The 21,643-nt window shown below is 41.0% G+C and overlaps 1 protein-coding gene across 7 annotated transcripts in view; it reads left to right on the plus strand.

Moving 5' to 3' along the window:
- The window catches only part of ZHX3 (zinc fingers and homeoboxes 3), a 90,102-nt gene that overhangs the window by 42,979 nt on the left and 25,480 nt on the right, over positions 1-21,643 (plus strand). For 3 of the 7 annotated variants that reach the window (XM_072996954.2, XM_072996955.2, XM_078392598.1), the window contains 2 exons: positions 4,968-7,893; positions 10,289-15,418. The exons of 1 other annotated variant lie outside the window; for it this stretch is intronic. In XM_072996954.2, the coding sequence (XP_072853055.2) occupies positions 5,112-7,893; positions 10,289-10,299 (2,793 nt within the window). In that variant the 5' untranslated portion in view covers positions 4,968-5,111 and the 3' untranslated portion in view covers positions 10,300-15,418. Of the gene's footprint in view, positions 1-4,967; positions 7,894-10,163; positions 15,419-21,643 lie in introns of those variants that run through there. 3 more of the 7 variants (XR_012086179.2, XR_013544755.1, XM_072996957.2) reach the window with 2 other exon arrangements.

Raw genomic sequence — 21,643 nt, forward strand, 5'->3', positions numbered from 1 at the left:
GCTTAGTAGCCAGTAATACCTGTGATATCTGTCCTGTGCTGCCTACCCCACCCTGTACTCCCTCCTTCCTTTCCCCATGTTGTTGGCACATGATAAGAATTGCAGGGAGGGCAGTGTTGGCTTATTTCACTTGAAGTCAGGTTTGGGGATGCTCATACACAGCACAAACATCTCTTGCTGTTTTCTGACCTTCCCCAAAGCTTGTGTACAGGCAGGAAAAGAGCCTCTTGATCCCCCATCTCTGCATGCCTCAATGACTCGGGACAAGGAGGGTAGTAAGGTCAGTTTCTTCCCTTTATACTGGGTTTCTGAGAAAATGAAGACTCTCTTTCTGGCTTGCTACAAAGTCTGGTCCAAAGGGAGAGGCAGGATCCCATTCATGTTCTATTGTCATTACCAGAATACAATGAATGACTGTTGTTCTCAAGTTTTCTACAGGACACAAAGAATAAAAGGTATTTCATTTAAGCATTTTTGTGGGGTGACAGCAGAGGAATTTTGCCTAGATTCCATGTAAAGGTCCCATTGTAACTTGGTGATGAATTTACAGACCTTTGTACCTTCTGAAAGAAGTGCCTGAAATGGTTTAAAGATAATTATTGGCATCCTTTGCACTGGGTTGTCTGTCCTACATTTCAGGAGAAATCTGAAGTTTCCCCCATCTAGAATATAAATGAAAACAGAAATACCAAAGAAAAATGCCAGACAGTTAATACCATCCACATTTAACTATTCAACCAATACGAACTGAGTTCTTGTTTTGCCAAATAAGAGGGGATTTTAGGATAAATCACACCGTGAGGAATAGGAGTGGTGTGGGAAGATGGTGATATTTTACTAGGTGACTACAGTAGCTTTTTAGTAAAACATTCAAATAGCAAAACAACGTATTTTAAAAAGGGTGAATTTGTTTCAAATGTAACTCAGCAGTCTTGAATCTCTTCCTGGATAATGTAGAAGTGCATGAAGTACGAAGTTGTGGAATGGGGAGGGGAGCAATTTTCAGTGTTTCTACCCTTTGTGAAGTCATTGATTATTAGAATACATGTATGCCAAGTTCCTCAAGTTTAACCCCTGGCATATCTGGGAATTGCAGGATGGAAGGTAAGGTGGGGGGGGGGAATGCCCTCTTCTGAGACCTTGGAAAACTTCTTTTGCTCAGAGCAGACAAAGCCATGCTACTTGGCTTGATGCAGTGTATTCCAGCTTCATAATTCAGATGGAACAAGGTTACATTTAAAAAATGTCCGAGCCTGTTCTGCTTCAAGATTCGTGCTGCTGCTTTCACTTTTGGTCCCTAACTGTGCGAGTATACGAGCTCTCTCTGCCCAGTAATCAAAAACATCCTGTTAAGATGTGGCTGATCAGAGTACACAACTCAAGTTGCAAATGAAAGTCTGTGCCAGGCTTCTGCATGGGCTTATGTAACTGTTCTAAAGGGGAAAGAAATGTACAAACAGTCCCTTCAATTGCATTTTGTCTGATGTATTGTTACTGTGCTTAAATTCAAGCTAACTCTATGTGAGAGAGCAAAGCAAACATTTTTTTTCTCTCCCTGGGATTGAGGTCAGGCTATTTTAATTTTTTTAATTGATTTAACTGTATCAAAACTGAACTTTGTTTGTACATTCGATAAAGAACACAAGCATCATTATTTCTAACTGGAAGGATGCAGCTTAAGAAATGGCCAATCAAACCATGACCTATCTTTTGAGTTAGCAAATGCATGTTGAAGTCCTTTGTTTTCTTTCAGCTCCTGTTCTTATTCACACTGAAGGATCGCTTTAAATGCTGCTCTCTCCATGTGGGAACATGTTTTCCAGCATCCTGATAAGGAGGAGGTGTGTCTGTAAACAGGGGACATGAGAGCTCATAACCAGTCCTTGACTTGTTCACATGAGTGATTAATTAGGATTCTAGGTTCATGTTCTGTTAAAAATATGTCAAGGAGAAAGAGCAAAGAGGGGACAGTTCTTGAAAGCTTAAAGAACTGCTCTCTGTCAGAGTAGGCTAAGCACCTCTAATCTTTTGCTCCCCAGATGCATGGGACTACAGTCACCTTAATCCCCACCAGGATGATAGTCAAACATTAAGGGGGTTGCAATCTAACAGTACCTGGAAGCATTGACATTCCGTTCCCGGTGTTGGTTATCATTCATATACGTCTTGTAATGCTGAGTAGCACAATAAAGCAATCAGAAACTCAATCCCGTCTTTTTTTTTAGTACATTACCTTAGAACTGCAGAGCTGGAAGGGATCCTGTGGATCATCAAGTCAAGGAGGCACAATGGGGAATTGAACTCCCAACCTCAGGCTTTACAGCCAGAGACCTAAACCACTGAGCTCTCCAGCAGTTCAGTAGACTGTGTTTTTCCATGCTTGGTGTGCTATTCTTATGCCACCAGTTTCTGTAGTTCTCTTTGGCTATGAGATTGGTAGGCTCAACCATAATATTATACTTGTTGGCAAAATGGAGTTTGTTTGCTTGTTTCCATTTCTATACCCCATTAATGTTGCCACTCCCTGGGTGGTTTACAATGTGCATAAAAACAAAACAGCATAATATAATTAATACAACAATACAGTAAAATTAGAGATAAACCCTGTCACTAGCTGAAGCTTCAAACTGCTCATGGCACAGTGGTTAAACTGCAGTACTACAGTGGAGAGTTTGCTCATTACTTGAGTTTGATCTTGGGCTCAGGTAGCTGGCTTGAGCTTGACTCAGCCTTCCATCTTTCCAAGGTTGGTAAATTGAGTACCCCATTTGGTGGTGGTGGGGAATGTGTAGTCTGCATAATTAAATTGTAAACCACCCAGGGAGATTTTTAAGCACTATGAGGTGGTATATAAACAGAACACTTTATAAGCAGCACTGCTTTGCAAATAATATGTTGTGGTTTGCATTGTCTTTTTGATGATGAGTTGTTTATTATTATTATTTCACTTGAAAACTTACTATGTACTTCATATGATTCATTATTTTTTCATTGTTTTATATCATAAACCTGATGAGTCTGGGTTGATTGAAACAGGAAACAAGAACTGCTGGACCTCTGTATGTACGTCTTACAAAGAAAAGATATAGTGGCAGAGCTCTGCAATGGAGATGGAAAAATGATAACAAAAGGACAAAGAAAAGGCAGAAGTGCTCAATTCCTATTTTAGTTCAGTCTTTTCCTGTAAGACAGACTATTGGAACTTCCAAACAATTGGAAGTGCGGGGGGGGGGGGAGAAGGATTGCAGCTGGAGATAAATAAACAAATAGTCAAGGAATACCTTACTACCTTGAACGAGTTCAAATCTCCAAGGCTGGATGAACTGCATCCGAGAGTACTGAAGGAACTGGCTAAAGAACTCTCAGAACCGTTATCCATTATTTTCTTGAAATAATGGGAAATGGGTGAGGTGCCAAAGGACTGGAGGAGGGCCAGTGTTGTCCCTATCTTCAAAAAGGGCAAAAAGGAGGAATCTGGAAACTACAGGCCAGTCAGCCTGACATCACTCAAAGGCAAAATTCTGGAACAGTTCGTAAAGCGGTCATTGTGCAAGCATCTAGAAAACAAGGCAGTAATAACTAGAAGCCAACACGGATTTGTCAAGAACAGATCCTGCCAAACTAATTTGATCTCATTTTTTTATCAGGTCACAGACGTAGTATATCTTGACTTCAGCAAAACTTTTGACAAAGTGTCCTATGATACCCTGATGAGCAAGCTAACTAGGTGTGGGCTGGATAGATCAAGTGTCAGAAAATATCAGGAAAAACTTCCAAACTGTTAGAGCAGTACAACAGTGGAACCAGTTACCTCGGAGTGGATGAGTGCTCCAACACTGGAGGCATTCAAGAAAAACTTAGATAATCACCTGGCAGATATGTTTTGATTGTATTCCTGCATTGAGCAAGGGGATGGACCTGGTGGCCTTGTAGGCCCCTTCCAACTTGGATGATTCTAGGCAATAGCTGTCATGGTTTGGCAGGCAGAGAAGAATCAGAATTCTAATATGCTTGTGGCAAAATTAAAATGTAAACTTTAAATCTTTAAACTTCAAATGATTTAAATGTTGAACTTTCAAACCACTTTAAAGATATCCCATACTGTCTGTTGGACCCTTACCCAGGTATGAACTGTATTATGAAATGTTGCTCACTTATTAGTCACTCCTTAGTTCCATTGAGTAGTGTTAATGAAAAGTGCAAGGAAAACTGGTGTCAATTTCCAGCTGAGTTCTAAAATAAACCTGCTTCTTATGTCAGTACTATCACAAGATATGTTTGCAATATGCCAAGAGAAGGATGAAAAAAAATTGCCAGATGACTTGCAATATATCAACAGGGGTTTCTGACTGCAGATTGTCAGAAACTCTTGGAACCCCTAATAATTGCAGCAAAGATAGTCCCAATCGCACTTAAACAAGGCTATCAGAACCCTCTTTCTATAGTAATATGGATGCAGATTTGTGCATGTTTATGTAAGGCATCCCATTCATAGTATACAGTATGGCTCATCAGTTATGATTGTTATTGGGGCTCTTCCATTAGTCACTTTTTTCCTCCCTTCCCTTCCCTACTGTTTTCTTCCCACTTTTGAACTGATTCTTCACTCCCCCTCTTTTGAACTTATTTCCATGTTCTAGTAAAAATACCAAGGCAGCAATTATTTATACATTTACTAGTTACACCTAAATCCCACCCATTTAGAGATCATCCTCTTTATTTTATCTTTCTAAAACTGTGAGACTGAAAGAGTGTGACTGGCTCAAACTCACCTTTTGAGTTTCATGACTTAGAGGGGACTTGAACCTGAACTTCCCAGGTCCTGGCCTGGCACACTGACCATTACACTGGTTATCACAACGAAGGCCACCTATACTTTTAATACATAGCTGAGCAATAGAAGGCATGCTGCTCTGTTCCTGATGTATTTGTAATTTTTGCTGACATGCTGTTTTTTGTTTCTTCAGATTCAATGGCAGACCAGAGTAAATGCCCCATCTCCTGACACACACCTTGTGAATATCATGGATTTCCAGAAATTTGGCTTGCAAAGCATTCTTAAAAAGTAAGATTTGTCTCCCAAGCCTGGATTGTCTTCATTGGTTGCCATAATGGCTAGCAAGAGGAAATCCACTACACCTTGCATGATACCATCAAAAACACTGGCATTGCAGGAGTCCCAGCTAACCTCTGTTGCAGCTGACAATGAAGGAGCCCAGCGGCCTGTTATTCCTGCTATTTTGCCTGTTAGTGATGCTGTGAATAGTAATCACAATGGTGGGACATTGTCCAATGGACATAATGGTATTATAGATGGTGATACCTACAAATGTACGTATTGCAATTTTGGCTCTCAGGATGTTAATCAGTTCCTTGCTCACCTTGATTCTGAGCACATTGACTTTAGCAAAGGCCCTTCCTTTGTGTGTGTGAAATGCAGCTTCCTGGTAAAGAGCTACAAAGAGCTTACTTGTCACAATGCAGAAACCCATGCTGGGGAAACTAGCTTCACCTGGAATGTGGTGAAGCAAAGCAATCAGACAATTGTGAAACAAACCATTGGCACTAACAGTGGCAATGAAGACATTTTGGGGGACCTTCCTGAGGAAGGTCAGGATAATCAGGCTGAAATCATCATTACCAAAACACCAATTATGAAGATAATGAAAACAAAACCAGAAGTTAAAAAAATCCACATGCTGAAAGAACATGTGCCTAGTAAACCAGTCAACAATTTGGAAACAAAAGGTGGGGAAGTACCATTTGCCAATGGATCTGGGCCTGTGAGCCAGTCAGCAACAGGCACAGTCAGATCAACACATGTTGTCAATGGTTCAGTTGTCGGAAGTATGCCTATTTTGCAGACAGGCATCCCTCAGCTTGTGCAAGTGCAGCAGCAACCAGAAGTCCACCAGCAGCTTCCCACGTCAAAATCCCTTCCGAAGGTTATGATTCCTTTGAGTAGTATCCCAACGTACAATGCAGCAATGGACTCCAACAGTTTCCTGAAAAACTCTTTCAATAAGTTCCCGTATCCCACAAAAGCAGAACTTTGCTATTTGACTGTTGTGACCAAGTTCCCAGAAGAACAGCTGAAGATTTGGTTTACAGCCCAGAGATTGAAACAGGGTATCAGCTGGTCACCTGAGGAGATAGAAGATGCCCGGAAGAAAATGTTTAACACTGTGATTCAATCTGTGCCCCAGCCCACCATTACAGTATTGAATACACCTCTGGTTACAAGTCCTGGTAGTGTTCATCATCTCATTCAAGCCAGTTTGCCAGGCCATTCAGTTGGAAACCCTGAAGGAGCAAGTGGTGTGCTAGTCACCCAACCAGTAATAACAAATGGAAATCAAGGGGCAGCCTCATCTCTTGCAGTAGCAGTAACGTCCACTCCAAAAACTCAGATGGCTAAGCCACCAACCACTGTATCAGTTTCTAGTATGGCATCAACTGTGAAAGTGGTCAGTGCTGCTCAGACACAACTTACTGCTTGCCCAAACATAACTTCACAGGCATTCTTAGATCCCAACATATACAAGAATAAGAAGTCTTACGAACAGTTGTCTGCACTAAAAAATAGTTTCTGTAGGAATCAGTTCCCTGGCCATGCTGAAGTTGAACGGCTGACAAAAATCACAGGTCTTACTACAAGGGATGTGCGGAAATGGTTTAGCGATAAACGATACCATTGTAGAAATGTAAGAAGTGGCAGGGCTATGCATGCTGCAGAAAGTGCAATAATCATTGATTCTGTGCCTGAAATTACCTTCACCTCTTCTCCCAAAATAACAACAGAGTTAACGTCCACATCAGCAACAACACCAGTTGTTCATACCCCAACCCGGCGGCAATCCTGGCATCAAACCCCGGATTTCTCAGCCACGAAATATAAGGAGAGGGCTCCTGAACAGCTCAGAGCTTTGGAAGGCAGCTTTGCACAAAATCCCTTTCCTCTTGAAGAAGAAGTGGATCGTTTGAGGAGTGAAACCAAAATGACAAGGAGAGAGATTGATGGATGGTTTTCAGAGCGAAGGAAAAGGCAAGCAGCAAAAGAAGCAGAACAGGTAGTAGATGATGATGGTGAAGATGACTCGGTGGAAGAGGAAGACTCCTCGGATGACTTGAGGGTTTCAAATGAAAATGGTTCCTTGGATGCAGCCAACAGCTCTCAAGTGCCAGGTGAACGCAAAGTGACTCCTATAAAAATCAACCTTAAAAACTTTAAGGTGACTGAGTCGAATGGTAAAAGTGAGTTGCAGGGCTTGAGTGCAGATGTTCAAAGAAACAGTTCTCGTAACAGGGCATCTGTGCCTCCTAAACCCAAGCTAAGCTTTAAAAAGACTGCTCAGCAGAAACATTTGCTAAAACAACTCTTTGTGCAAACCCAGCGGCCTACGAATGAAGAGTATGATCGAATATGTTCTCAGACAGGCCTTCCCAGGGCTGAGGTGATTCGCTGGTTTGGGGATAGTCGTTATGGCTTGAAAAATGGAAGTTTGAGATGGTATGAGAACTACAAGCGTGGTGTTTTTCCTAAAGGCCTAGTGACCTCTACTGAAGTCAGCAATGACATCCTTCTGGACTATTTCCAAAAGAATAAAGTGCTTTTTGAAGACGATCTCCCAGGTTTGTGTGAGAGAACTCAAATGACTATTGCACAGATCAGGCTGTGGTTTACTGAAAGGTTAGATGAAGAAAATAGAGCAATATCTGACACAGGTAGCGAAGATCAGTCCTCAGGTGTTGGTGAGCCAGCCAGCAATCAAAAAGGAACATTTGACACTTTTTCTGAGGTTTCTGAGAACAGTGAATCCTGGGAGCCTGGAGGTCAAGATGGCAGCTCAGAGCTGGGAGATACAGATAGTCATCCACCTGCAGTTCATTTTGGTAAGCAATTCCTTAGACTTCCACTCTTTATTAAGTCAAGGAAAGTTATTTGAATGATAACAGCAACATGCTCTTGAAAACTGTTGAATAAATGGAAAATTCTCCTTTTTTCTTTTTCTTTTTATGGATGGGTCAAATGAAGAAATATTGCTAATGTGTCCTTAGGTTTCCTTCCCTTCCTCAATCCAGTGATTTTTTCTAATTATTTTTAGTTCAAATATAAATTCCCTTCTTTCCCCATGGTGCCCATGGCCACATGTTCTCCATTGGGAGGATCTGAAATCAGCATTTTTGGTAGGCCATTAATCTGTGTGAAAATGTAGAGAGCCATTCCTGCTTTGACTTCCTTATTCATCCACAACTATAGCCCTAGTCTGGTGTTTTCTTCATGCTGTTAAAAGTCACATGGAGGATGAGATAGGAGACGTGGATTCTACCTATTGCTTCCTTCTCCACAGCCCTACTGTTTATTTGGGAGGGGGAATGTCTATAGTGGGGAGGTTGCTTTATGTGCATAGACATCTCACAGTTGTGATGTGAAAGCTTGTGCTTCCCACATTATTACGGGGCAGACCACAAACATAAAATAGCTCTTTAGAAATTTCCTTTCCGTGCATAGATGGGGGTGTGGGAGAGAATGTGATAGCAATGGTGGGATTCAGGTATATAGCTTCATTCTCCCTCCCCCACCCCACATGCAAGCATTAAAATGTGGGGAGAGTGACTGAATAGTATGGCGAAACTGGCAATGTTCTTTAGCTAAAACATACTGATGAAGAATGGAATTCAGAAAAGATTTTAGGATATGAAATTCCTGTAGGCTGGTATATTTTTGATAGTTTGCATTTTATTTAGGGGAGCCCAAGACTAGTACTCTTATGTTTGTGCCATATATTTGCTGCTGATAAGATACTGTATCTAAAACACTGGAGATCTTAAAACCAACCCATTTTGAAAGACTGGTGTGATAAAAAGTGCTATCTAGCAGAGATGGGTTGATTAATTCATTAATTCATTGTATGAAGACAAAATAAAATGGGTAGAGATGGTTTTCCTTTAAAAGAAATTAGAATATTTTTTATCAATTACTGGGAATTTACTATAGACCAATGTGAACCACAATTTTTCTTCAGATTCTTTTTGAAGGTTTATATTAGCCTTCCTCAAAGTGCCACATTCTCAGTTTTCGAGATTTAATTTCCATAAGCTTCAACCTACATAGCCAGTGGTCTGGAATTCTGGTAGGTGTAGTACAGAAAGGGAATCTGGAATATTCAGAAAAGGCCAATTCATTCATAAATTCATTCATTCATATAAGGTGGACTTGACCCAAACCTCAGCCTGCAGCTGACTTGATAGAAGCAAGTTCTCCCATTTCCCTCCTTCCTATAGTAGTCCCTCCAGGCCCCTGGAAATGTTATGCAGAAGGTAAGGAGATTTTACTGAATGCAGTGAGCAGTGCTTTGGAGAAAAGGGAAAGATCCAAATCTCCAAATGGACCAATTCAATAGCAGAAGGCAGATTCTGAATGAAACCCCGTCTATATTTTGCAGTGCCCCTTCTTCATTTTCCACTGATGCTTACTTATAAAGAAAATGACTATATAACAGATTTAGCTTTAATTAACAACAAAAATAAGGGATAGATATTAAACATAGCACATGCAAAATCTGTGGTCATAATCCTACTGGTGTCTATGTCAGGTTTGGATAATTTGGTGCAACTAATTGCGGCTAACTGATGAAGTGCCAAGGCATGTGTTGGTTATGCGCCAGATTGTATTATTGTTGCATTTAACCACAGCAAGATATGCAGACCTTACACAACCACCATTAGGATTGCAGCCTTCACGTTTTATTCAATGGCTTTAGATCTTTGGTGACCACCATGTAGATGATTATGAGTTTAATTTAATTTCTCATTTAGTTTCATAGTTTCTTCCAAATATAGGTCCCAAGATGGCTCCCAAATTATTAAAAGACTAACATGATAAATTACTACATGTAAAAAACTATTAAACATAGATTACTATTAAAATAATTAGTTTAAATGGTTACAAGCACCACAAAACAGATATAAACATACATAAAATAATGTGCAACACCACAAATGAAAACATTTCAACTAAAAAAGGAAACAGTAGTAAGAAAAGAAGAGGCAAGAATGAATATCAGCAGATGCACTTGCATATACTTAGGTTTCTAGGGTCTTGAGGCGGTGAGCTGCACAATTCATAACATTTCTTTCTTTCTCTCCCGCTCCCCTTCCAGAGTAGCTGAGGTCATGGTGACCTTTTGTGCATGCATGTGTTTTGAATTCACTTTTGGACTTTCTGCTGGCTGATTCTTCCATATGATGAAAAACAGATTGTGACACACATGTATGTTGCTTTCAGAAACGGACTGAACCAGCACTGCCTCCCTTGAAGGATCTGTTCTTAACTTTGTGAAGACTCGGTAGCCATGGAGCTTGGCCTGAATCTCTGTGGAAGGTCCCGAGGAAACACTGCCATAAACTTCTATGAGCTTCTTTTTATAAAGCACATTGGGACATATTGGGGGGAAGGGCAGAGAACAGGCAAGATGGATTTGGGGGGGCAGTCAAGTTCTCTGCTTCATCAATATAATGGAGTGAACAGAGCGTGGCCTGAAATTGACCAAGTTTCTTTTCTCCACTAGACTGCAATTTGTAATTTTGTTTTCCACTGGGACATTTCTTCCAAATTTCATATTCCTATAGACTCAACCTGCTAAAATATTACCAACCGGCTTTGTGGCAAGATCATGAATTTGGGCATTATGTTAAAAAATCTTGTTTCATAGAAATGAACTATCATTGGCATAATGCATTTTAAAATCTTTTCAGTGTTTGTTCTCAGAAGGATTGATTGCTGTACATATGCTCACTCACATTTGTGTCTAGTTTTTCCTTTGTATCCACTTGTCTGAGAGTTAAGTTCCATCATACTCTGTGTGACTTGCTTCTGAGGAAATGTAGGTTTACTGTGTAGTTTACTGGACAGTGTGAGTTAGAGTGTAAGCAATAGTTCTGAATAACAAATCACAGGATCATGCACAAGCTTTAAAAAAAAACTAGCTGTTCTCTCTTTGGCATCAACTTTGATGAGCAAAATTGCACACACTCCAATAACTAATAGGACAGAAATCTGGGAAGAATGTCATTCTTAATTCATTGCATTTAATTGCAATGGCACTGGAAGAAACTCCTACTACATAAATTATTATTCTCCTAGTCTACAAATCAATGCATTGATCAGTCCCAATTCAGAATGTTTTTTTAAAATTGTTTATAAGAAAGAAACATTTTATTTTTACTAAAAAAAAGTGTAACAGGAAAACATAGTCTATCAGGTTGTGATGGTTAGGAAAGGATATGTTTGGCAGATACCACATCCTGCACTCACCCCAAAATATAGGCAGGTTTTATGTTAGATTGTGTACCTTGTTTCATGGTAATATTTGCCCTTTTCCTCAGTTTTTCTTGCCTTTTATGTGCTAGAGAGAGTATTGCTACATTACTGCTGCACACTTGCAGTAGTGAGCATCTCCTATATGCTAGAGTCTTGGTTTCCTACAAGACCGTTTTTGAAGTCCTGGTCTTAGAAAATGGATGTAGTTTATTTTATTTTTATTTTTTTAAGTGTGTAGAAAGTTTGATGTAATATGCCAGAATTGATTTCTGGCAGAAAGAAGCATTCATTTAAAAGGGTCAGTTGTTAGTACTTAGCAACTGTTTTACTGGCTGGACTAAAGGAAAACTATTTTCCCTTAGAACCTGGAATTGGCTCCCAGCTTTCAGCTGAAAGTTGACCCTCCAGTCTTTGGTGCAGAAAGCTCAGTTTCTCAATGTAAAACTGAACTAATCTCTCACACTCTACCCACATCCTGCTAACTCTTGTTCTGTGGGGGTAGGGGTTCTCAAGAAATAATATTTTGCTTCAAGCCATCTGTTTCAGGACTGGGTGTTTTCCATAAGCCTTCAGAAGCACAGGGTCTGAATGTGTATTGCCCAGAGTCCTGTTGGTGTTCTCACGGTCTGTACAACTTGCATGGCTAATTCACAAGGTGCTGGGGTACATTGTGGTTAAATGGCTAGCCTGCCTAATTGCACAAACAAAATATGCCCTGGTGCCTTCTCAGTTACCCGCAATGAGCTGTGTAAGTTATGCAAACCATACAAGAACACCTGTAGGATTCCGGCCATTATGTCTCATTCTGCCTCAATCTGCCACGGATCTTGTACATTGAAGAAAAAGATAAGAATCTTAGGGTTCTTTCTGTCTCTTTCTGTATGCATTCTTAATTTCTTCATTTTGCACTGTTCCCTTATATTAAATCCTTCTTTCCACCTGCTTCTATCTTACCATGAGATGTTCGCAAATGTAGCAACAGGGTTTTAAACACAGGACACACAGATTTTATCAAGCACCAATCCATATGCTGAAAGGAAAAACACATTTGATGCTTGCATCTAATATTTCCACTTTAATTGCAAAGTGAAGCTTGTTCATCTCTCCTCTAATGTCATACTCAGGAGCCATCTCTGGCTAAGGCAAGGGAGGCCACCAATGAATGCTGCTTCTCCTTAGAGGAGGAAAACTTTTTTTATAACTAAAACATGTAAAATCCAACTCTACCGGGAGATATTGTCCAAAAAAATAGACATTTCCAATCTCTACTTATGTTCAAGTGTTTACACTTGAGTGGGAAAGAAAGGTAAGGGGACCTGCACAGCTTTAAATACCTGCATCTCCTCTTTAGAGTGAGATAAAAATTAAAGGAAAAAAACCAACCAAACAACAACAAAAAACCCTGTCACACTGGAGAAGCCTAAAACCAAATTATCACCTCAATGAGTTTTTCACAAATGGTTGCCCTGAAAGGTTTCTCTCAGCATTGCTGCTTAGAAACAGAGAACCAGGTAGTCTGGATCCAGGCTAGTTTACATTCTGTTAGAAAGGTTAGGCCCAGGGATGGCTCATGTTCAGAGGTTTGACTCCAACACTGAGGCTCAAATTTACAGTAATGCTTTCAGAGAACAAATGCAGGTTAGTGACTTGAGGTACAGTCTTACCAGGAATTTGTGGAACATTTCCTTTAGAAGATATGGAAGCTAAGGTAGAGTTCCCACACAGGTGAGCAAGCTGTCATTTCAGTGGGGCCTGGCACAATTAGTGGGTAGACTATACCTCTGACTGTGTCTCTACACATGTGGATTTGTTTTACATGTATACATCTGCAGGGTGTATACATAATTATTTTATTCATACTGCCCGTATTAAAAACTACATTCATAGGAAAATTCATTTAGTTTTTCAAGAAGGATGTCTGTCTGTCTCTTTGTTTTGGGACACCGAAAAGTACTGACTGCAATTTTGAGGTAGCTATCATGATGCTTACTCAAGAATAGCAGCATTACTGAATGAAATATTAAAGTTGTACTTTTTAGCATCTTTACTGAGAAAGTAAGACCCACTTACAATACAGTAGCATATAATTCATGTGTTAGGATCGGTAGCAGATTTGTTGGATTGGAATCTTGGAGTTCAAATGGTTTATGGTGGGTCAGATTAAGCCTTACTTGACTGACAGCCTAGATTTGTGGCATGGAGAGATACAGCTTAAACAGACGATGATTTCACTTAAGTTAAAAGTAGGTGTTTATTTTTTCTTAGGCAGCATCAGTGTCCGAACAGCTTTGTTGTATTTAACAAGCAAACATCAGCACCAGTTCTGCTATTGAAACAGTGTGAATAGAGCCTGGAAGGTTTGGTTTTCTGGACTACAACTTCCAGAATCTCCCAGATTAGTTAAGGAAGACTCTAGCAGTCCTAGTCTAATCCTTAACCCATCCTAACTTTCCCAGACTCTGGCACATACCATGAATTTGAGTGATACAGCTTGCAGTGTAGTTGGGTACTTGTTAGCACTTTTGCTCCTTATCCATCTATTTTGGGGAATGTGGATCTCTTTGGGAAACATATGCTGTGATACAGCTTCCTGCTCCACTTCTATGGAAGGGAACGTCTGCATGTTTTGCATACCCATAGAATTACACTTATAAATGGAGGTGATTGGGAGCTCACATGTCCAGAAAATCTTTTTTACATTGCAACGTGATGTATTTGGAGGCTTGGTGTTCTACCAACTTTCTGGTTTGCACCAGTGCATACACTGTTTTATGTTATATGCCCTATTTAAATGTGCGTGTGTGTGCGTGTGCGTCCATGTGTGTATGTGTTTACATTAATGAGGCTTGAAATGATGAAGAGACTGATGTTTTGTTTTATTTCATTGTTTTTAAGGAACAACTCCTAGCAATGGTAAATGTACCATCTTGTTTTTCTCTTTAACAAAATGCACAGCTCCTGAAACAAAACTTCAGAGCAATATGTAGCTGCTGACCAGATAATGATCTCTTCTCACTAGTTGCTCAGCAGCATTTTTTATCACAGGAAGCATTACCACAATTTTGCACCAGCCTACTAATAATAACATCTGGTTTTGGACTCTGTATTGCATGAGGGGTAGCTGTAATATAGTAGTGCAGCACGTGGCTTGGACATGAAGATGGTCCCAGATTCAAATCATACCATCTCTTAGTTGGGTTGGAAATTCCTACCCAAGATCCAAATCATCATACAAAGCTAAATTGTCCAATTTCCTGGCATCAATGCAAAGCCAATTTCTAGTGCCACAATATTTTACTTAGGCCTAATCTGGAAGATAAATTGTACTCACCTCAAGTGAAAGTTAACTACTGAGGTTGCAATTAGAGGGCTAATTGTTCAGGGTGGGATCATGCTAGATCATATTAAGTAGTATCGCTTTGAGGTGTGGTATGCCATTTGGGGCAATCCTTGCTGCTTCTTCGTGATCTCTGTGAATGCACACTAATGGGTTTAATCTGCACCTGTGCAGAAGTCTCCAGAATATTCTAGAGCTGAAACTTGCATTCGCTAGGACCACCATCCCAGTACACGTGGTCCACCCATCAAGGTGATTATCTCAGTTCCTTTTTGCTGCCGCTGAGGTCTCATCTCTCCTGAGCTCTCCATTCGTGCAGATTGGTTCTTTTTCCTGAGAAAGCATAATTCATTGTTCTTATCTAAATACTGTTCTGTAATACTTTTTTTGTTCCTCCCTTTGGATTTCCTGTTGTTTTATTTCCTTCCCTCTCCCTTTTTTTTAACCCTTCATTCCCGCCTTTTATGGTCCAGACAGGGCCGTTTAAGAGGTGCACTTTGTTCACTAATAAGTTGCCTGTTTCTGATGGCCATGATTCTTGTATTTTCTGTTTGGGAGAATCACATCAGCCAGCTTCTTGCTCCTATTGCAAAAACTTTACTAAGCAAGCCATCAGATGCCATCAACAGCATCTTACATCTTTCCTGTGGGAGCAATCTCTTCTCCACCATCAAAGATGGATGACACTCAGACCTCACAACCCCTACCAGTTTCTTCGGTCACTAATTCACCATTACAGTCTCCTAACTCTAAGCCCAAAGTCTTCTGGATCAATGTCTCAATTAATCCCGATGCTGAAAACTACTGCAAAACTGATTGGTACCAAACCAAAGAAGGTTAAAAAGTCTTCTGTAGACCCTCAACCGCTGGTACAGTATCCTTCTGTACAAAGTCAACCACCTATTGATCTCGACACCGACCGAAAATGCATTCCACCTCCATCTGGCCAACCGCCCTCTCCTTTGCTGGCTCAATTTTCATCTTGGGCAGATACCTCTGCTGAGGTGACTGTACTGCCTTATTTGGCCTGTTTGAGCCTCAAATTTCTGGGTCGCTCTGTGTCTGGATCGATATCTGTTCCTGCTGATTCAGTTCCATTGAGGAAGAAAAAAGCTAAACTCTACCACATTGAGGACATCGGCCATTCCGATAACGTTCTCTCACAGCCTCTGAATCATTCGGGACTGCTGGTATTGCCAAGCTCTTGTGCTCGACATCATCATCCCAAACAAGTAACAATTTATGAGCCTCCTGGCTACTCTGAACCACCACCTAAGCGGTATCGACATCGTCCGCGCTGGTATTGGTAGCATGATACCGAACGTTACGTCAAACCCAAGCATTTTCGGTACGCATACTATTGTCCTTCAGACTCTTTGGAATCCCTCTCACCTCCTTGATACCATTCAGGCTACTACTATGGCCAGTCGTCGGACGATGGGAGCATTTCTCCTGCTTCGGTACCAAAGCCCCATAAGAAAACTCACAAACAGCACTCCTCAGCTGCCCCGGTTCCATCGACTTCGATACCGAAAAAGCCAAAATTATCGGCCAACCCTTCTATTGTTGTTGTTGTTTAGTCATTTAGTCGTGTCCGAGTCTTCGTGACCCCATGGACCAGAGCACGTCAGGCCCTCCTATCTTCCACTGCCTCCCGGAGTTGTGTCAAATTCATGTTGGTTACTTCGATGACACTGTCCAACCATCTCATCCTCTGTCGTTCCCTTCTCCTCTTGCCTTCACATTTTCCTAACATTAAGGTCTTTTTTAAGGAGTCTTCTCTTCTCATGAGATGGCCAAAGTATTGGAGCCTCAGCTTCAGGATCTGTCCTTCCAGTTAGCACTCAGGGTTGATCTCCTTTAGAGTGGATAGGTTTGTTCTCCTTGCAGTCCAGGGGACTCTCAAGAGCCTCCTCCAGCACCACAATTCAAAAGCATCAGTTCTTTGGCGGTCAGCTTTCTTTATGGTCCAGCTCTCACTTCCATACATCACTACAGGAAAAACCACCACTTTGACTATGCGGACTTTTGTTGGCAAGGTGATGTCTCTGCTTTTTCAAGATGCTGTCAAGGTTTGTCGTCGCTTTCCTCCTGAGAAGCAGGTGTCTTTTAATTTTGTGGCTGCTGTCACCATCTGCAGTGATCATGGAGCCCAAGAAGGTAAAATCTGTCACTGCCTCCATTTCTTCCCCTTCTATTTGCCAGGAGGCGATGGGACCAGTGGCCATGATCTTGGTTTTTTTGATGTTGAGCTTCAGACCGTTTTTTGCACTCTCCTCTTTCACCCTCATTAAAAAGTTCTTTAATTCCTCCTCACTTTCTGCCATCAGAGTGGTATCATTTGCATATTGGAGGTTGTTGATATTTCTTCCGGCTTGGGATTCCTCCAGTCCAGCCTTTCGCATGATGTATTCTGCATATAAGTTAAATAAGCAGGGAGACAATATACAGCCTTGTTGTACTCCTTTCCCAATTTTGAACCAATCAGTTGTTCCATATTCAGTTCTAACTGTTGCTTCCTGTCCCACGTATAGGTTTCTCAGGATATAGATAAGGTGGTCAGGCACGCCCATTTCTTTAAGGACTTGCCATAGTTTGCTGTGGTCCATGCAGTCGAAGGCTTTTGCATAATCAATGAAACAGAAGTATATGTTTTTCTGGAACTTTCTGGCTTTCTCCATGATAAAAGCCTTCTATACCACCGGCTAATATGGCTGCCCTTTCTCGGGACTGTTCATCCTTACAAGTCACCACGGCTTACACTGGACCACCACCCGGTGCCATGGACTCAAAAAACCCTCAAAAACGGAAGCCAGACATCTCTGCCCAATGGATACCAGGTAAGTGTGGTACCGGGGCTCTTAAGTGCCACTGGCCGGACGCCTCTCCTGATGCATCTACCTCTTCATATCAGCAAGATTCATTGCCTTCACCAGCGCATTCTTCGGACTCAGAGTCCTCTGTTTCCATAGTGTTACAAGAATCACCCCCCCCATCTTCCGACTCCTGATTCCGATGTAGCTGGTGCTAACCCTCCATCATCATTGGAGGATTTCTCCTCCTATTCTCAGTTAATTCTCCGTATTGCCATGGCCATGAACCTTGATGTCCAGCAACCAACCCAATCTGAATCTGACAAAGTATATGAGGATGTCTATGAGGATCAGACACCCCCACTTCATATGAGGTTAATCCCGTCACTACTCAAGCTTATTAAGCAGTCTTGGGCTAAACCATCTTCAGTGCCTCAGATCTCTCACAGAGTGAATTTACACTTCCCGCCTGTCCTTCCCTATGTCCATCATGTCTGTCTCATTCTTCAGGCAGCGGCGGGCTTTTGGGGAACTGAGGTAATCACCTCGACGGACAGACCACATCTACTGGGGGGGTGGTCCTAGCAAATGCATGTTTGAGCTCTAGAATATTCCAGAGACTTCTGTGCAGGTGCAGATTAAACCCATTAGTGTGAATTCACAGATGACCACTCAAAGAACCAGAGTTACAGGTAAGTAACCTCTGAATTTACATGCAAGGATTAGTTGATTTTGGGTCAGTAAACCATACTGCACCTCAAGTGTGAAGTAGCTTTCAACTTTTTAATATTATTTCTAAGTGGTATAACACTTTATTGGCAATTCATCACTGTCTTACAGAGGCTTTTAAAAACCCCTTTGCATCCTCTCTCCCTCTTCAGGGAGCTGAAGGAAGCTTTCAGTTTTCCAATATTGTGAAAGAGCTTAAGCAAAATGATAGCTTAAGCCATCTACTTTGGTTTGATCCCAGCGATTGCACATGCTGGAACAGAACCAAAACAGATCGATCTTACCTGCACCCCCCCCCCCAAAAAAAGTTACCTCTGACAGCGATCCAGTTATAACCTCATATTATATTTGTGTCTTTCTTCCTCTCAAACTTTAAGGAGAATGTATATTTGTCTGCCTCCCTTTCTGTTTCCTCACATCATAGCCACACTGCAAGGCTTTGCACCTAGCTTGAAATCTCCATCAATTGAGTAGGAATTAGAATTCTGTAAACCATTGTATCAGGTTTGCCTCATATGTAGCCCTCCACATGCTTTGCACTATAGCTCCCAAAATGCCTGGACATTAGCTATACTGACTAGAGATGGGAGTTGTAGCCTGCACATCTGTAAGAGATCACATATCATGTTAGCTCTGAATAAACAGCACTTCCTTGAATCAGCATAAAATGTCAAAATGGTATGCATTAAACTACATTAACGGCAGTTGGAAACTTATAGGAGTAATACTCCTAGTGCAGCTTTTTGCATGCACAAGACTTGGATACTAGTCTAGCTAGCATTTCTCAAGCTGTGAGATCAGGCAGTGCTCAGCAGAGTCTTTGGCAGAAGCAGTGACACTCCATATGGCTGTCTGATCAAATAAATCTTCACATGGTGGCACAGCTTTATAGCAAGTGTTATCATGGGCTGTTCCTGAATTTGGAGCTGGTGCCATACAGATCATACATATGCAGTGCTCAAGATACCATTTGAAATGTGTGTGTGTGTTTTGAAAGGGGATGACCCCTCTCCTTTCTGCCACCAGGTCTATTTCTATTTTCTAAATAAATAGGCTGACGGTGTGTGAAATGTAGTTATGGGGAATTCTGAACCAGAAGTGCAAACTGTTTTTCAGATCAAGGGCATAGATTGGAATACGTTCAGCAACAAGCACACGGTGTTTCTTCGTGTGGTATTTATTAGTCATACTTGAAATCTTAATTTCATCTGTTCCTATTTCCTAATGATTTTTTCTTTTTATTTTGTCTGTTTTAAAACTAAAAGGTCAGTTGAACCACCCTTTGGAATGGAGAGTGCACCTTTAAAATGCGTAATAATAGGCTGGGGTGCCCAGGGCTCACTGACTGAAAAATTTCTTCTTGTAAAGGCAGCGTTTAATTCCCTTTGCAAAGATTCCAGCTCTCCCAAGCTGCCGGCAGTTTTTCCTCTGCGGTTTCCATTGGACTGAATAAGATGTGTTGTCTAAGGGAGGGCCATAGTTCCAGGGTAGGAACACATGTTGAGCATACAGAAGGTCCTAGGTTCCATCCTTAGCATCTCCATTTAAAAGCCCAAGTAATGTAAAACCTTGGAGAATCATTCTCAATGAAAATAGAAATACTGGGTCAACTGGGCAAATAATTTTACCTGAATAAGAGAGCTCCCTATGTGCAATTCAGATATAAATATTATTCCTCAGTTTGTATATGAATGAATGTCTGTTTTGTTAACCATCACTATCAAACCAGTTCGTCAAAAGATCCAGATGCTTAGAGCAATCAAAAATGGATCCTACAATGTGTATAAAAGAGAGAAGCAGGGGAGAACCTTACTAGTTTAATCCTGGGAGCTGTCATCCAAACTTTGCCAGATTCCGATAAATGTTGCTATCATAGTTTGGAAATACAATGATTGAAGTAGTACACACCATAGGGAAACAACCATGTTTGCAACCTGTCTCCCTGGTTCACAACTTCATGGCTGGAAGGAAACATTGGAAAGATAAGCTGTAAATGAGAAGAAAAGGTTAACAGGCTTCTTTGGTATTATTGTGGGGAAAGCGAGGAAAACGTTCACGAGTTTAAGGATCTCATTTCTACTTGACATCAGGTTCTTATGCTTGGCTCTTAATAAAGACAGAAGAATAAATGGGAAAGGCTTGTACTGTTCAGATGGCTAGCAAATGGCTATGCACATAATGGGTGTGCTCTTCTTGTGGGTGAGCTCTGAGAGAGAACAAAATTTTGTTGCACTTAATTTGTTGCAAGTTGGAATTGTTTCTTCCAACCTAGGAACTTTTATGTGGCCCTCCAGGCTTCATGTTTGAATCTTTAACTTCTCACATAGGCAGTACCCAATGGATGACTTGGATGTCTGAGAAAAGTGAGGAGTAAGTTTACTTTTGGATTTCTTTGATGCTATCTTCAGGCTACTTTAACTATCGACAACTTTGTCTGCTTTTACTTTACTCTATATAAAATTGTCTCACCAAACTGATTGCTCCACTGATTTTCTCTAAGCTGATGGTAAGCATCTTTCAGGGTACCATAGCATTTTGATTTAACAACCAGCTCACAGTAATGTAGCTGCAAACGCACCTTCTCTGTAAGGGTAGCTTTGGGCTAGTACATCAAGCCTGATAGACAGCATTCTGTTTTTGTATCTTTTTCTTTTCTTGTCTCAGTAGGAATAACTAACAAAATATGAAGAAAATCAAAATCGTTTTGTACTTTTGGTAAAACTTTTAGAAGAGGAAAAGGCTGAAGCTATCAGTGCAGGTAAATGCCAGTTGCTTCCTTCAGCTGGAAAGAACTGGAGCCTGGTATTGATGGTGCTTGTTTTTTTCCAGGAACAATGCCACTTCTGCGAAGTGAACTGCAAGTTTCCCTTCATTTTGTATATGTGGCTATGAGGGTGGGAAGAGCTTGCTTGTACAGTTGGCGAAATAAGACCTTTTTGGTTTGTTCTTAAATAAAACCGATGAAGGAAAAAGCACAATATTTTGCACAGCTTATTTATCTTTGGTGAGATAAAGGGAGGAGGGAGAGCATGGAAATAATATGGGCTGAATTGTGCTGCTCTCCTGCATTGAAGGACAGCTAGCTGACGTCCTCAACATTGGCACTGAGTAACAAGTGAATTTGAAGAATGTATTACGGATTTCACAACAATGAAAGTCAACATTCCAGATTTCTAATGCTGGGCCCACAGGGAAATCTAAGGCTGAGCAAGGAAGTTTGGGGTCTGTGAGTAGGCAAAGGTTTCTGATTCCCATTTATTCAAAAGTAGCACCAACAAAATAATTACCTCTTAATCCCAAACTATGTTGAAATAAATAAAGGTTGGGGGGGGTAGACTTTTGTGTAGCAGGATGGACAGCTGCATTTCATTTTGATACTCCCAATCCCTGGGTTCAGAGCTCTTCTAAATGTAGGTCTTTTGCACCAGATGCTACTTGTTG

Source organism: Pogona vitticeps, chromosome 4, assembly GCF_051106095.1.
Source record: "Pogona vitticeps strain Pit_001003342236 chromosome 4, PviZW2.1, whole genome shotgun sequence".
NCBI lineage: Eukaryota > Metazoa > Chordata > Lepidosauria > Squamata > Agamidae > Pogona > Pogona vitticeps.